General features: G+C 46.2%; 1 protein-coding gene across 4 annotated transcripts; it reads right to left on the bottom strand.

The window, feature by feature from the left end:
- On the bottom strand, positions 1 to 13,303 carry MIP (major intrinsic protein of lens fiber). 4 transcript variants are annotated; one of them, XM_081483325.1, is made up of 7 exons: positions 12,138 to 13,303; positions 11,486 to 11,595; positions 5,606 to 6,422; positions 3,168 to 3,398; positions 2,385 to 2,549; positions 1,873 to 1,953; positions 1 to 326 (listed from the first exon to the last, which is right to left on the bottom strand). In XM_081483325.1, exons 3-7 carry the CDS (start codon positions 5,684 to 5,686, stop codon positions 141 to 143), a joined length of 744 nt encoding a protein of 247 aa, XP_081339451.1. In that variant the 5' UTR covers positions 5,687 to 6,422; positions 11,486 to 11,595; positions 12,138 to 13,303; the 3' UTR covers positions 1 to 140. The 4 variants fall into 4 exon arrangements, 2 of the variants coding, with proteins under 2 accessions (XP_081339451.1, XP_081339450.1); XM_081483324.1 differs by lacking the exons at positions 5,606 to 6,422; positions 11,486 to 11,595; positions 12,138 to 13,303 and having other exon boundaries at positions 3,168 to 3,584; XR_014051568.1 differs by lacking the exons at positions 1 to 326; positions 1,873 to 1,953; positions 2,385 to 2,549; positions 3,168 to 3,398 and adding an exon at positions 11,808 to 12,006 and having other exon boundaries at positions 6,065 to 6,422; positions 11,474 to 11,595.
- Between the last annotated feature and the right edge of the window lie 88 nt (positions 13,304 to 13,391).

The following is a 13,391-nucleotide window of genomic DNA, read 5'->3' as shown; positions in this document are numbered from 1 at the left end:
AAAAAAAGAAAAAACACACATAAATTTAAAAATAAAGAAGTACATGCCCCTCCCCACAGTCTCTTTCTTCATCCCGGGGCTGGCTCAGCCCCTCCATGTAAACCCCGAAGCTTCCAACTCCCTCTATCCAGCTGGAGCTCTTACAGGGCCTGGGTCTTCAGTTCAACGGGTTCCCCTGTGACCTCTGGTTGTCCATTGGAGTCACTGGGCCTGGTACCCTTGAGAATAGACAGTCTCTCAGAAACACTCTTGAGCCGGGGGAAGAGGAGAAAGTCATAAAGGAGACTGCCCAGGCCTGCTCCAATGACCGGGCCCACCCAGTACACCTGTAGGAAGAGGAAAAAAATAATCAGGTTTGGGCAGCAGAGGAAGAGCAAGGTTGCTCTTTTTCCAATCCCGTTGTTGTAAAACAGACATCCTGCACTTGGCACATACAATTGGGTGCTATTTAAGCCGAAGTCAGTGTTTGTTTTAAAACTCCTAGACTGCTCCACAGCCAGCACTTCAGAATTCATTTCTCTTCTGACTTATTAAGTTATTCCTTTATCCCATACCTTCTTAGCACATGTATATTCTATTTTTTTGCTATCAGTTTGTACTAGTTTCCACATTGCTTTTTGTTTTGTCTTTTAATATTTATTTATTTGGCTGCCCAAGGTTTTTGTTGCAGCGTGGAGGATCTAGTTCCCTGATGTGGGATCAAACCTGGGCCCCCTGCATTGGGAGCTCACAGTCTTAGCCACTGGGCCACCAGGGAAGTCCCTCCATATTGCTTTGAAAATTTCTTTTTAATTGTAGTAAAGTACACATAACATAAAATTTACCATCTTAACCATTTCTAATTCTACAGTTCAGTAGTGTTCAGTATATTCATGTTGTTGTATAGCCCATCTCCAGAAATATTTTTATCTTACAAAACTGAAACTCAACACCTACTAAACAACTTCCCATATCCCACACTCCCTAGCCCCTGTTACCTACCATTTTGCTTGTTTCAATGAATGTGACCATTCTAAATACCTCATATAGGTAGAATTATATAATATGAGTCTTTTTCTGATTGGCTTATTTCACTGAGCGTAATGTCTTGAAGGTTCCTCCATGTTTTATTTACCATATGTAGAATTTCCTTCTTTTTTAAAACTGAATACTGTTTCATTGTATGTATATACTACATTTCGTTTATCTTTTCATCTGTGTGGGGCACTTGGATTGCTTCTACCTTTTGGCTATTGTGAATAATGCTACCATGAAAATGAGTGTACAACTTTGAAAAATTTTTTGAATTATTTATATATGCTTGACTGGCATAGGGCCAGACAACACAAGAATAGCCAATTTTTATTGAGGACTTACTCGGTATCAGATTCTGTGCTAAAATATTCCATACATATGATTTTCACATCTATTTCTCATAACATCCCATTTTGTAGTTAAGGAAACCAAGGTGCAGAAGGATTGAGTTATTTGTCATGGTCACACATGAGGCTAGTGACGTGCTAGAACAGGGACGAGGCCGAGGCCCATTTGTGCTTATACATATCCCAGCCTCTTGAGAGTAGAAGCTTTTGTCTTCCTGTTCAGTAGTCTGTCCTCATAGCTCCTAGTTTTGGAATCCGGCGGATATTTAGTTAAAAAAAGAAAAAAAAGCCCTGACTAACTAGTGAGGGAACAATATGAGCAAGAGTCCATCTTTCTAGCAAAATAATGAATGCTGCTCACACAGGCAGGCAAACTCTCTGACAGTCCCCTTAGCTGAGGGCTAGTAGAATAGTCAGCACATCCGGATAGGAAGCAGGAACCAAACCTAGAACCTGCAGTCCACACCCATCCAGGAGGGCTTCAGGATCTGGCCCTCCTCCTCTCACTCACCCAGTGGTTGGTGAAGTTTCTGGTAAGAATGGCAGGAGCAAAGGAGCGGGCAGGGTTCATGCCTGCACCAGTATAATACATCTGCAAAAGACACAAGTGTAACTGAGACACTTTTCCCCCCACTCCAGCCCAGCTTCTCTCCCACCACCCACCTGCCCTCCAAGGGTTGGCACCTTGTCTGTAGCCAGCAGCAAGTAGGGATGACAACGTGCATGGAAGTCCCACAGTGGGGTCACTAATGCCCATCGGAGGACAGACTATGGGTTCCCTGGCAAAGCCCATGTCTTCCCAGGAGGCATGCCTTTCTACAGTGGGGTCAAGAAGGACTAGCTACAGCTGTCACTAGAGAGGGGAACACAGCAGGGTTCATTCTTCTGTGCTGTCTGATACAGAGGGAGCTGGATCATGTTCATGTTTGACAGTGAAGTGAGCAGGAAGAATGCTTAGAAGTTGGCAAAGGTTTGGGGGCCCTGGAATTTTAAAACAAGAAGTTGCTCCCCTCTCCTGCTTACCCCAAAGAGGTGCCCCAGGGTGAGGGAGAAGCCAACGGCCAGGGCCACAGAGCCCAGGCGGCCATTCCGCCTCTCGTCGTATGTGGCAAAGATGCAGAGCACGAACTGGAGCGTCAGGAAGATCTCCACTATGGTGGCCTGGCCCACACTCACCCCAGGGTGCAACTGGGCAAAGGAAGAAGCAGAGAGGCAGTGTCTTAGGGCTGCCACAGCCTTACCTCCTCACGGCTTCACAGGCAGGGACCCCTATGGCATCTGTTCCCTGGAGAGGAACGATATTAGCACCTCCTTCACAGTAATTGTATTTGCTCCTTAATTTCTCCTACTAATATTCCTGCATAGTAGAAATAAATGTACCCATTTATATAGATGAGGAAACTGAGACCCCATAAAGTAAGATAAGTTTCCTCAAGAACCTGGAAGAAAAGCTGGGACCCAAACTCAGGTCCAGGGCTTGATGACTTTCATACCCCTCCACAGTTCGTGTTGATCCTCCCCACCCTAAACACACACACACACAGTGACACACACACACACACACACACACACACACACACACACACACGTTGATCCTCCCCACCCTAAACACACACACACACACACACACACACACACACACACACACACACACACACACACACACACACACACACACACACACACACACACACACACACACACACACACACACACACAATGTCCCAGACCCCTGAGGAATTGATTTACCTGCACAAGAGGAAGTCAAGGCACCAAGTCCCCCAGCCCCACTCAGCCAACCATTACCGTGTTAACTGCTAGGTTTCCTCGGACGGCAGGTGGGGTAACACTGTAGAGCACGGCGGCCCCAGCCACGGCTCCCAGGAGTTGGGCGACCATGTAGCAGATGGCACGCAGCAGGGACATCTGGGAGCCCACAAGGAAGGCGAAAGTGACTGCAGGGTTGACATGGGCTCCACTGATGTGGCCCACAGCCTGCACCAGTGTAGCCAAGGCCAGGCCAAAGGCCAGAGCCACCTGCAAGACATGCAGGGGTCCAGGGGCCCAACGCAGTGAGGCCCCCAGTCCAAAGAAGACATAGAAGAGGGTGGCAAAGAACTCAGCAAATATGGCCCTCCAGAAGGAGGCTGACCGCAGTTCCCACATGGCAGGGGGGATGGGCACAACGCCTGGGTCCCTGATACCCCCCTGGCCTGATCTGGATGGACAGTCCCCTTTATAGAGGACTTTTAATCCCTGGGAGGGGCAGGCTGAGGTGACTGGTCCAGTCTTTTAACCCCTTCACAGCTGCGGCGGGCTGGCCTGCTCTGGTGCATTGGATAAAGCTGCAGCATTTCCCCCTCCCTCCTCAAATGGGAGATGAGCAGAGCCACGGGTGTGAGGGTGGGGATGGGGTCAGGGCTGGTGTGAGGCTCCGAGAAGAAAGGACTGAGAACAGGGGGACTGGTGGAGTCTGTCAAAGTTGGGGTTCATAGTCCTGACTGACATCTATATTAGAACTTTCCTCAACTCTGCTGGGAAGGTTAGTGAAGCTGAGTTCACTTCACAGAGCATGAGGCTATGCTCCTGGGGGCCTCTAGGCTCCTCTGAACTGGCCAGGGGTAAGGGTGGGGGTGGGGGTCAGGAGTGGAGTCCAGCAGGGAAGCTGGATAACTGAAGAGAATTCTTTAGTTCTCTGGGATTAGGGGGCCTTCTCCCATTGGCTGGTTTGGGCTGGAATCTGTGGACCCTGCAGCCCTGGGACAGAATAGTTCTGCTGTGTCGGGCTTTCTCTGAGCCCGGGCTCCCTACCCCTGACCCATGCCAGCACCTCCCTTTCCAAGCCCTCAGCCTGGCCTTTTACTTTTATTATTTATTTATTTGCTATATCACATGGCTTGCAGAGTTTTAGTTCCCTGACCAGGGATCGAACCCATGCCCCCTACAGTGGCAGCATGGAATCCTAACCACTGGACCACCAGGAAAGTCCCAGCCTGGCCTTTTAAACCACAGGGATAGCAGGAAAAAGCTATCTTCCATGGATAGGTTGGGAGAGGTGTTGGGGAGCTGGGAGAGGAAATGAAAGTGTGAAAGTGTTGGTCACTCAGTCATGTCCGACTCTTTGCAACCCCATGGACGGTACCCGGCCAGGCTCTTCTGTCCATGGAATTTTCCAGGCCAGAATACTGGAATGGGTTACCATCCCCTTCTCCAGGGGATCTTCCCTACCCAAGGACCAAACCCAAGTCTCCCACATTGCAGGCTAATTCTTTACCATCTGAGCCACCAGTGAGAGGAGAAGAGAGGTTAATAAATCTCAGAATCAGCTTGTACTTCATCTTTCCTAATTCATAAGGTCCTAGCAGTAAGTACTGAAGGAAGGAAACTGAGTCTTGGCTATTAAGCAACAGGAGGGTCTAATGCCCCCTAAACTGGCTATGATCAGGACATTAAAGTCTTAAACCTTACGTGCCCGGTAAGAGCAATGCTCTTAGCAAAGCTCTCAGTCGGTAGAGCATGAGACTCTTAAAGTCTTAAACCTTTACCCACAGAGAAAGGTCTGGGGATGTGGGTATCTGGGGCAGCAGGGTGGTCAAGAAGAGAGAAAAGGACAAGATGAGGAAGAAAAGCTTGGAGAAAGAAATTCAGTTGTGGTCAGGCTTAGTGAGGAAGTTGGGAATCTAGTGATGGGGGCTGTGTGGTGGTGGAGAAGGAAGAATGGAACACACTATTAGGTTTCACCATCTCCACATGGTGGCTAGTCATAGAGGCAACAAGCTGTTCCTGTGTGAAGTACAGGAATTGGGAGTCACATATAGGCCAATGAGAAGGGGATGTCATGAACAAATGACTATTCTGTGCACTTGAAATCCATAAATAATAGCAGGAGCAACAAAAATCCTTGCTTTACCACTTTCTAGGTGGGGAAGTTATCTCCACTAGATATAAACTCCAGGAGGGTGGGGACTTGTCAATTTGTTCATCTCTGCAAACCCCGTGCTTGACACACACTATGCAGTAAATAAATATTCATTGAATAAATCAATATAAGCTCTCTGAGCCTTCTGGTTGGCTTCAGTCAACCAGAGGTGCTCACAGTGAAGGGAGGGACTCATTGTTTCACTCCTAATCATCGCTATGAATCTGGGTTTCAGGAGTCAGAGAGGCAAAGAGAAAAGCTAGTGTGCAGATCTGGAAGACAATGAGAAGAATTCTAGGAAAGGCAAGGTAAAGACAGTCCATACCTCACCATAAACAGTTAAGCAGTGAGCAGGTCCCAATGGTGAGACAGCACTTGGGTCACTGGAATCGGCAAAGGAAAGCATCTTTGAGGAGTTGCATGGGAGTGCAGGGGCTTCCTAGGTCAACACTCCTGGGATCACCCAGGACACACAATGTTAACTTGGTCTTCTTTTCTGGTTAGTTGGTTCACTTTTTTGCTATTATTCTACTTCATTCTTTTTAAAAACTATTTTCAGCCATGCCCAGCTCGGCATGTGGGATCTTAGTTCCTCAACCAGGGACTGAACCCGTGCCCTCTGTTATTGGAAGTGTGGAGTCCAACCATTGGATCGCCAAGGAATTCCCCACTACGCCATTCTTGTGTTGGGAGTTCTTTTCAGGGGTTGACAACAAAGTTTACTCCTGGATTCTCCACATTTCTCTCTTCTGGCTTTAAGTAAACCTACAACCATTTTTTAAAATGCTTTTTAAAAAATTATTTATGTATTTATTTTTGACTGGGTCTTCATTGTTCATTGCTGTGTGGGGTTCTCATTGCGGTGGCTTCTCCTGTTGCAGAGCATGGCCTCTAGGGTGCATAGGATCAGCAGTTGTGGCACATGGGCTCAGTAGAGTTGCCGCTCTCAGACTCCAGAGCACAGGCTCAGAAATTGTGGCGCATGGGCTGCGCACGGGACGGGCTTAGTTGCTCCGGGGCGGCACGTGGGATCTTCCTGGACCAGGGAAGGCTGTGTCTCCTGCGTTGGCAGGCGGGTTCTTTACCACTGAGCCATCAGAGAAGCCTCTTGCAAACATTTTTGAAGTTTTTTCCATGAGGAACTATGGAAATGGAGAAAAGGAATTTGTAAAATAACAAACCTGGGGTAGTTACAAAGTTATTTCAAGTATTAATGGCTTGTAATAGTAATCCATTCTAGAGTCTCCTCTATCTCTACACTTGATTCAGTTATTTTTGGTTACTAACCATCAGAGTTTCAACTTATTTCTGTTCCTGGGGCTAGTGAGCCTATGTTTACTCCCCATGTCAGAAGACCCCATTTCTGTCCCATAGAGGTGCCGTGGAAGCATAATCCATACGACCAAGGAGCAAGTGAGTCTGTAAAATTTAGGGAATCTTCAGGCTGAGCAATTTGCCTTGCTTCATTTCGGTACAGTGGTCCTGTGTGATGACTACAGCTACCTCTGAGGTTGCCTAGGACCAACTCCCTACCTTTCTGAAGCTACTCCCTAGCCACCCTGTATCCCTTGGACCCAAAGGATAACCCAAGTTTGAGTTCCATAAAAAATTTACTTTGCTGACAAATAGAGAGAGTTGTTGTTCATTCGCTCAGTTGTATCTGACTCTTGCAACCCCGTGGACTGCAGCATGCCTGGCCTCCGTGTCCTTCACTGTCTCCTGGAGGGAGCAGTATGGGAATATACACACTACCATATGTAAAATGGATAGATGGTAGGAATTTGGTGTATGACTCAGGGAGCTCAAGTCAGTGTTCTGTGACAACAGAGAGGGGTGGGATGAGGTGGAAAGGAGATTCAAGAAGGAGGGTACGTATGTATACCTATGGCTGATGCATGTTTATGTATGGCAGAAACCAGCACGATATTGTAAAGCATTTATCCTTCAATTAGAAATAAATTTTAAAAAAAGAAACACAAAAAATCCACTTTGTTGATCATACAGGATTGTATGAGGATAAGATGATATACACTTGAGCAATACATACATGTTAAGTTGACTGCCTTGAAGTATAAATGAACTGATTCATGAATTAATCCAGAGAAGGCAATGGCACCCTACTCCAGTACTCTTGCCTGGAAAATCCCATGGATGGAGGAGCCTGGCAGGCTGCAGTCCATGGGGTCGCTAAGAGTCGGACACAACTGAGCGGCTTCACTTTCACTTCTCACTTTCATGCATAGGAGACGGAAATGGCAACCCACTCCACTGTTCTTGCCTGAAGAATCCCAGGTACGGCAGAGCCTGGTGGGCTGCCATCTATGGGGTTGCACAGAGTCGGACACGACTGAAGCGACTTAGCAGCAGCAGCAGCATGAATTAATCAGATATAAACACAATTTCATGCTTATCAAGTACTGACCATCCTCTCTAGCAATTACAGTGTGGGTGAATAGTGATACAGTACTGAGAGACTGGGTGACCATCCATCTCTGCTTCCACCACGTGGAATCTCTATCCCAGCCCCATACTTAGAATGCCAGGTCAGCATTTCACCCAGCTCCATTGTGTGGACAGTTTCAGTAGGACAAAGGCCCCAGCATAGCACAAGCTAGCCTAGCAGCCCCTTTGGCTAGCTCCTGAGGGCCCCCCTTCTCTCTCTTTCTCTGGTAATGCTTTGCTGACTGCTGATTCCTGGCAAAGTCCAGAACAATCACCAAGCTCTGAGGGCATCATCCTTTTCCCACTCATATTTAAGGGCTCCAATTAGCACTTGGATCAGGCCAGGGCCCCTGTGTATTAGAAATGGGGTAATCCAAGAAATAGAGTAAATAGTCTAGTCTATCCTGTCCTTGGAAGGCCTGATGCTGAAGCTGAAACTCCAATACTTTGGCCACCTGATGCAAAGAACTAACGCATTGGAAAAGACCCTGATGCTGGGAAAGATTGAAGGCAGGAGGAGAAGGGGATGCCAGAGGATGAGATGGTTGGAAGGCATCACCGACTCGAAGGACATGAGTTTGAGCAAGCTCAGGGAGTTGGGATGGACAGGGAATCCTGGCGTGCTGCAGCCCCTGGGGTTACAGAGTCGGAAACGACTGAGCGACTGAATTGAATTGACCCTGTCCTTGCCTCCATCTCTACTTTCTTTCCTGTGGAGTAAGATACAACCCAAGCCAGGCAGACCAATGGTTGCTATGGGTCAGGTCCCGTTCTAAGCACTTTTATATCTCAGATACTGGAATTCCCTAGGATCACACCTTCTGCTTGTTTCCTATTTTAGTTTACATCCTCTCCTTGGATGACTTCATCTAAGTCATCCCCTTCCTTGAAATTTATATCCATATACCTACAGAATGTCTTCACCTACTTGGGTGTCCCACAGACCACAAATTCAGCCTATTCAAAACTGAATTAATTATCTTTCCCCATCCAAACATGTTTTTCCTTCTGTATCCCCTCATTTAAATTTTTTTATTAGAGTATAGTTGCTTCATAATGTTGTGCTAGTTTCTGCTGTACAATGAAGTGAATCAGCTATATGTATACATATATCCCCTCCCTCTTGGGTTTCCCTTGCCCCCCTTCCCTGGCTGTATCCTCTCATTAAGTCAGAAACCTATGAATCAAGTTTCCTTCCCCTACCTCTCAATCCCATCTAACCATAACCACAGTTTCATCAGTTCTACTTTTTGGACAGCTGAGCCCACACCAAAGACTCCCAGAGTCTTTGGACTCTGCTTAACTCTGTTTCTAGTCTCATCCCCTCCAATTCACTTTCCATGTTGCTGTCAGCTCTCTGTTTGTAAAAGGACCTGTAATTTGTCATTACCCTGTGTTCCCTTTAACAACTCTTGTATGCCTGAAAAACATTCTTATCAGGGCACACATGACTCTTCATCATTCGGCCTCAACTTTTCTAACTACTCTCCTTATCTCCCTAGCATGTGACTCTGGGAATACTGTGCTTCTTGTTTTTCCTCTAACACCCACTCTATTTCATAAGCCAGTGCTTTATCCTAAGCTGTTCCCTCTAGCTTAAATGTCTTTTCCTTCTTTGTCAAGTAAAATTCTATCTCTTCCTAATTATTTATTATACATGGAAATGTTCAAGAGTTAATTATTCATTCATTAGCAATGAGGCAGACAGATCAACAGAATGAAGGCGAGTTTATCAAATAGTCTGTAAAAGTGAAATAATCCAAGAGATGACAGGTAAGAAACTATTCCCTGAGCAGGGAATAAAGTAATACAGTTGTGGTCTGATAGCATGAGGAACATGGAGTGATCACTTCAGCTCTCAGGACCAGGAGGAACAGAAGGAGAAGTCCTACAGAAACACAACCCTGGAACTTTTCTCATTACTGAGTGCTGTGTTAATAAGTTGGTTCAGTCCTGTCCGATTCTTGGCGAGTCTATACATGGTAGCCCGCCAGGCTCCTAGCTTAATGGGATTCTCCAGGTAAGAATACTGGAGTGAGTTGCAATGCCCTCTTCCAGGGGAGCTTCCTGACGGAGGGATCAAACCCTCATCTGTTATGCCTCCTGCATTGGCAGGTGAGTTCTTTACCACTAGCGCCACCTGGGAGAGGATGACTCTACTGAAGGAAAAGTCACCTTCACACCTGGGCTTCTAGTCTTGAAAAGAATGGAAGCCTCTCTTCTCACACCCTAATAGTGATGGAAAGGCTGAGCCAGGCTGACCCCTGGTGGAAGGAATGAGCTAGTTCATGCAAGAACGTTGGCACAAAACTTCCTTATGTATTCCTTTATTTCAAAAACAGTGAACACTTACTCTGTACTAAGGAGAATACTGAGACCCAGGAGCACAGAGTACAAGGGACTTAAACCCCCTTATGAATTCACAAACTAATGGGTGGGCTAGCCTCTTTAAATGTTCCCTCAGCCTCACTGAAGAGAATGGAAGACCAGGTAGAAAGCCAATGCAGCAGACCAAGGGAGAAATAATGTGATAGGGATTTAATAACAATCAGATATGTGAGAAGCTGGAATCAAGATTTCTGGGAGAAATATCAACAATCTCAGATACGCAGATGACACCACCTTTATGGCAGAAGGCGAAGAACTAAAGAGCCTCTTGATGAAAGTGAAAGTGAAAAAGTTGGCTTGAAACTCAACATTCATAAAACTAAGATCATGGCATCTGGTCCCATCACTTCATGGCAAATAGATGGGGAAACAATGGAAACAGTGACAGACTTTATTTTCTTGGGCTCCAAAATCACTGCAGATGGTGACTGCAGCCATGAAATTAAAAGATGCTCCTTGGAAGAAAAGCTATGACCAACCTGGACAGCATATTAAAAAGCAGAGACATTACTTTGCCAACAAATATCCATCTAGTCAAAGCTATGGTTTTTCCAGTAGTCATGTATAGATGTGAGAGTTGGACTATAAAGAAAACTGAGTGCTGAAGAATTGATGCTTTTGAACTGTGGTGTTGTTGAAGACTCTTGAGAGTCCCTTGGACTGCTAGGAGATCAAACCAGTCAATCCTAAAGGAAATCAGTCCTGAATATTCATTTGAAAGACTGATGTGGAAGCTGAAACTCCAATACTTTGGCCACCTGATGGTAAAGAACTGACTCATTGGAAAAGACCCTGATGCTGGGAAAGATTGAAGGCAGGAGGAGAAGGGGACGACAGAGGATGAGATGGTTGGATGGCATCACCAACTCGATGGCCATGAGTTTGAGCAAGCTCCGGGAGTTGGTGATGGACAGGGACGCCTGGCGTGCTGCAGTCTATGGGGTTGCAGAGTCAGAGATGACTAAGCGACTGAACTAAACTGAGATATGTGAAGTGAGGGAGACAAAGAAGTCGAGGACTTCCAGGTTTCTGGCCTGGCTGGGCACCACCGTGGGTTGCAGTTCACCAAGTCAAGGGATAGAGGAAGAAGAAGTTTGTGTAGGAAAGCAAAATTAGGTTAACCACCTTTGCTTTGCAAGCCATAGATATGGCTTCTGGGAAGCCTCTTCCCAACAATCCCTCATGTACTACTCAATCAGAGGCTTCTCCTTTGCTTCCTGAACATCCTATAACCACTTCAATCACAGCACATAGTCCATGATAAATGCAGCTGCTAATATTCTCATCAACCTTCCCACTAGATTCATAGGCCTTTGAAAGAAGAACTGTGCTTTGTGGGAAAAAGATGGTAGGCAGCAGTTACATCATGTAAAACCTTGTCATAGTGAAGAAGGAATTCATAGGGCCTGGACTCCATCTTCGGCCTGTTCGTGCTGATCATGTTCAGCCACCTCCCCAATGGACTCTGAACTCTGTGCTTAGTGCCTGTAGAAACGATAATAGAAGGATAAGACCCCCTCCGGACAGGGGAATCTTGAAGATTGTTTCCAGGTTACTCATCACCTAAGAGAAAACATACACTGATTCCCCTACCTCCGGACAGGTCATAAATTATTTTCTGTAACCTCGGGCTTATTGATTATTGACCGTTTGAACACACAACACATGAATGATGGGGTTATTGTGATTGTATTTACCTTTCCTTTGTTTATGTAAGTCACAAGGAAATTGGGTGGTGGGTTCAGACACATACACATGGGGTATAAAAGATTTTCACAAATGCTGGTCGGGGTCCTTGGCTAAGAGGATACTCTGCCTTGGGCCCGCCGGTGTAATAAACTGCACTTCACTATCTGCATCGTCCTTCTGAGTGAGCTTGTTTCCTGGAACTCGTGGCTATAACAATAGTGCAAGGGAATTTGATTCAGGCATAGTAAAACATTTAAGTAGAGAAAAACAAACAAACAAAAAAGATAAAAGCGTAGCATAAACAGATTTGTGATTTAAAAGTATCATTCTAGGCTTACCTGCTGGCTCAGTGATAAAGAATCCACCTGCATGTGCAGGAGACGTGAGTTTGATCCCTGATCCGGAAAGATCCACATGTTGTGGAGCAACTAAGATGAGCACTACAACTACTGACCCTGTGCTCTAGAGCCCTTGAGCCACAATAACTGAAACCCCCTGTGCTCCATAAGAGAAGCCACCACAGTGAGAAACCCGGGCACGGTGACCATAGAGTAGCCCCTGCTCACAGCAACTAGAGAAAAGCCCATACAGCAATGAAAACACAGCACAGCCAAAAATAAACAAATAAAACTTAAAAAAAATCACTCTGACTGTAGTGTGGACACTGGAAGACAGGTGGAAGTTGGGAGACCAATTTAGAGGTGACCACATTAGCACATTTAAAACAAGAAAGTCCCTGTTCAGGTCAAGGATGACAGTGGCCTGAACTAGGGACATCGCCACAGGCCCAGTTGGAACTCTGGAATAAGAGAATAACTTTTGGTAAATTAGTTGCTGAAAGACCTGAAATCCCTTTTTCGGGGGAATAGGAGGAAGATGGTGATGCCAGAATCTTGGATGTCTGTGCACTAATGCCAAACAAAATTAGGGAGCCGGAGTTACGGAGAAGGAAAGAGCGGTTTTATTTCTTTGCCAGGCAGTAGGCTAATACTTCAAGAACTGTCCCACACCCCTTTCTCCCTATCCCTCCAGTGTGTAGGAAGAGGTTATGTAGTCATGCAAGTGTATGTGATAAGAATCAAGGCAGTAAGTCAAGCATGCTTCTTTCTTTGCAAAGTTTCAAAAGAGTGGGGTTGTTGACAATAATAGGGTGTGTCCTGGTCTTAGCAACCAGTCTCCTAATCTTGATGAGCTTCTCCATTCCCTTTAATCTTGCCTCAGGTGGTTTTGTGGCTGATCGGCCCTTGATTAACAATTGTTCCAATCTGCCTTTTGGAACTCAAGTCATGGAAGCTGGAGTCATGTTTACGGAGAAATGGGGGACAAAAAGGCCTCTGTGCCCAGGAGCCCCACAGAACCCTGGTCAGCATCAATGGGATGTTATAACCATCTTGCTACACTTTCTAAATGTCCTATTTAGTTAAAATAAGAACAGCATTCCTCTCCGCAAAAGACCCGATTATCCAACCCCCGAGGGAACAGAAACAGAACTCACTAAAATGGCGGCTCCCTACGTCATCACACTGCGCGGCGCGCTCTCGAGCACCACGTGCGAGAAGGGCAGGCGGGCAGATGGAGGGGGGCGGTCTCAG

Source organism: Giraffa tippelskirchi, chromosome 4 (genome assembly GCF_054371585.1).
Source record: "Giraffa tippelskirchi isolate mGirTip1 chromosome 4, T2T-mGirTip1v1.2.pri, whole genome shotgun sequence".
NCBI lineage: Eukaryota > Metazoa > Chordata > Mammalia > Artiodactyla > Giraffidae > Giraffa > Giraffa tippelskirchi.
The sequence above is the reverse complement of the archived record's forward strand: the minus strand, read 5'-3'. Positions and strand labels throughout refer to the sequence as shown.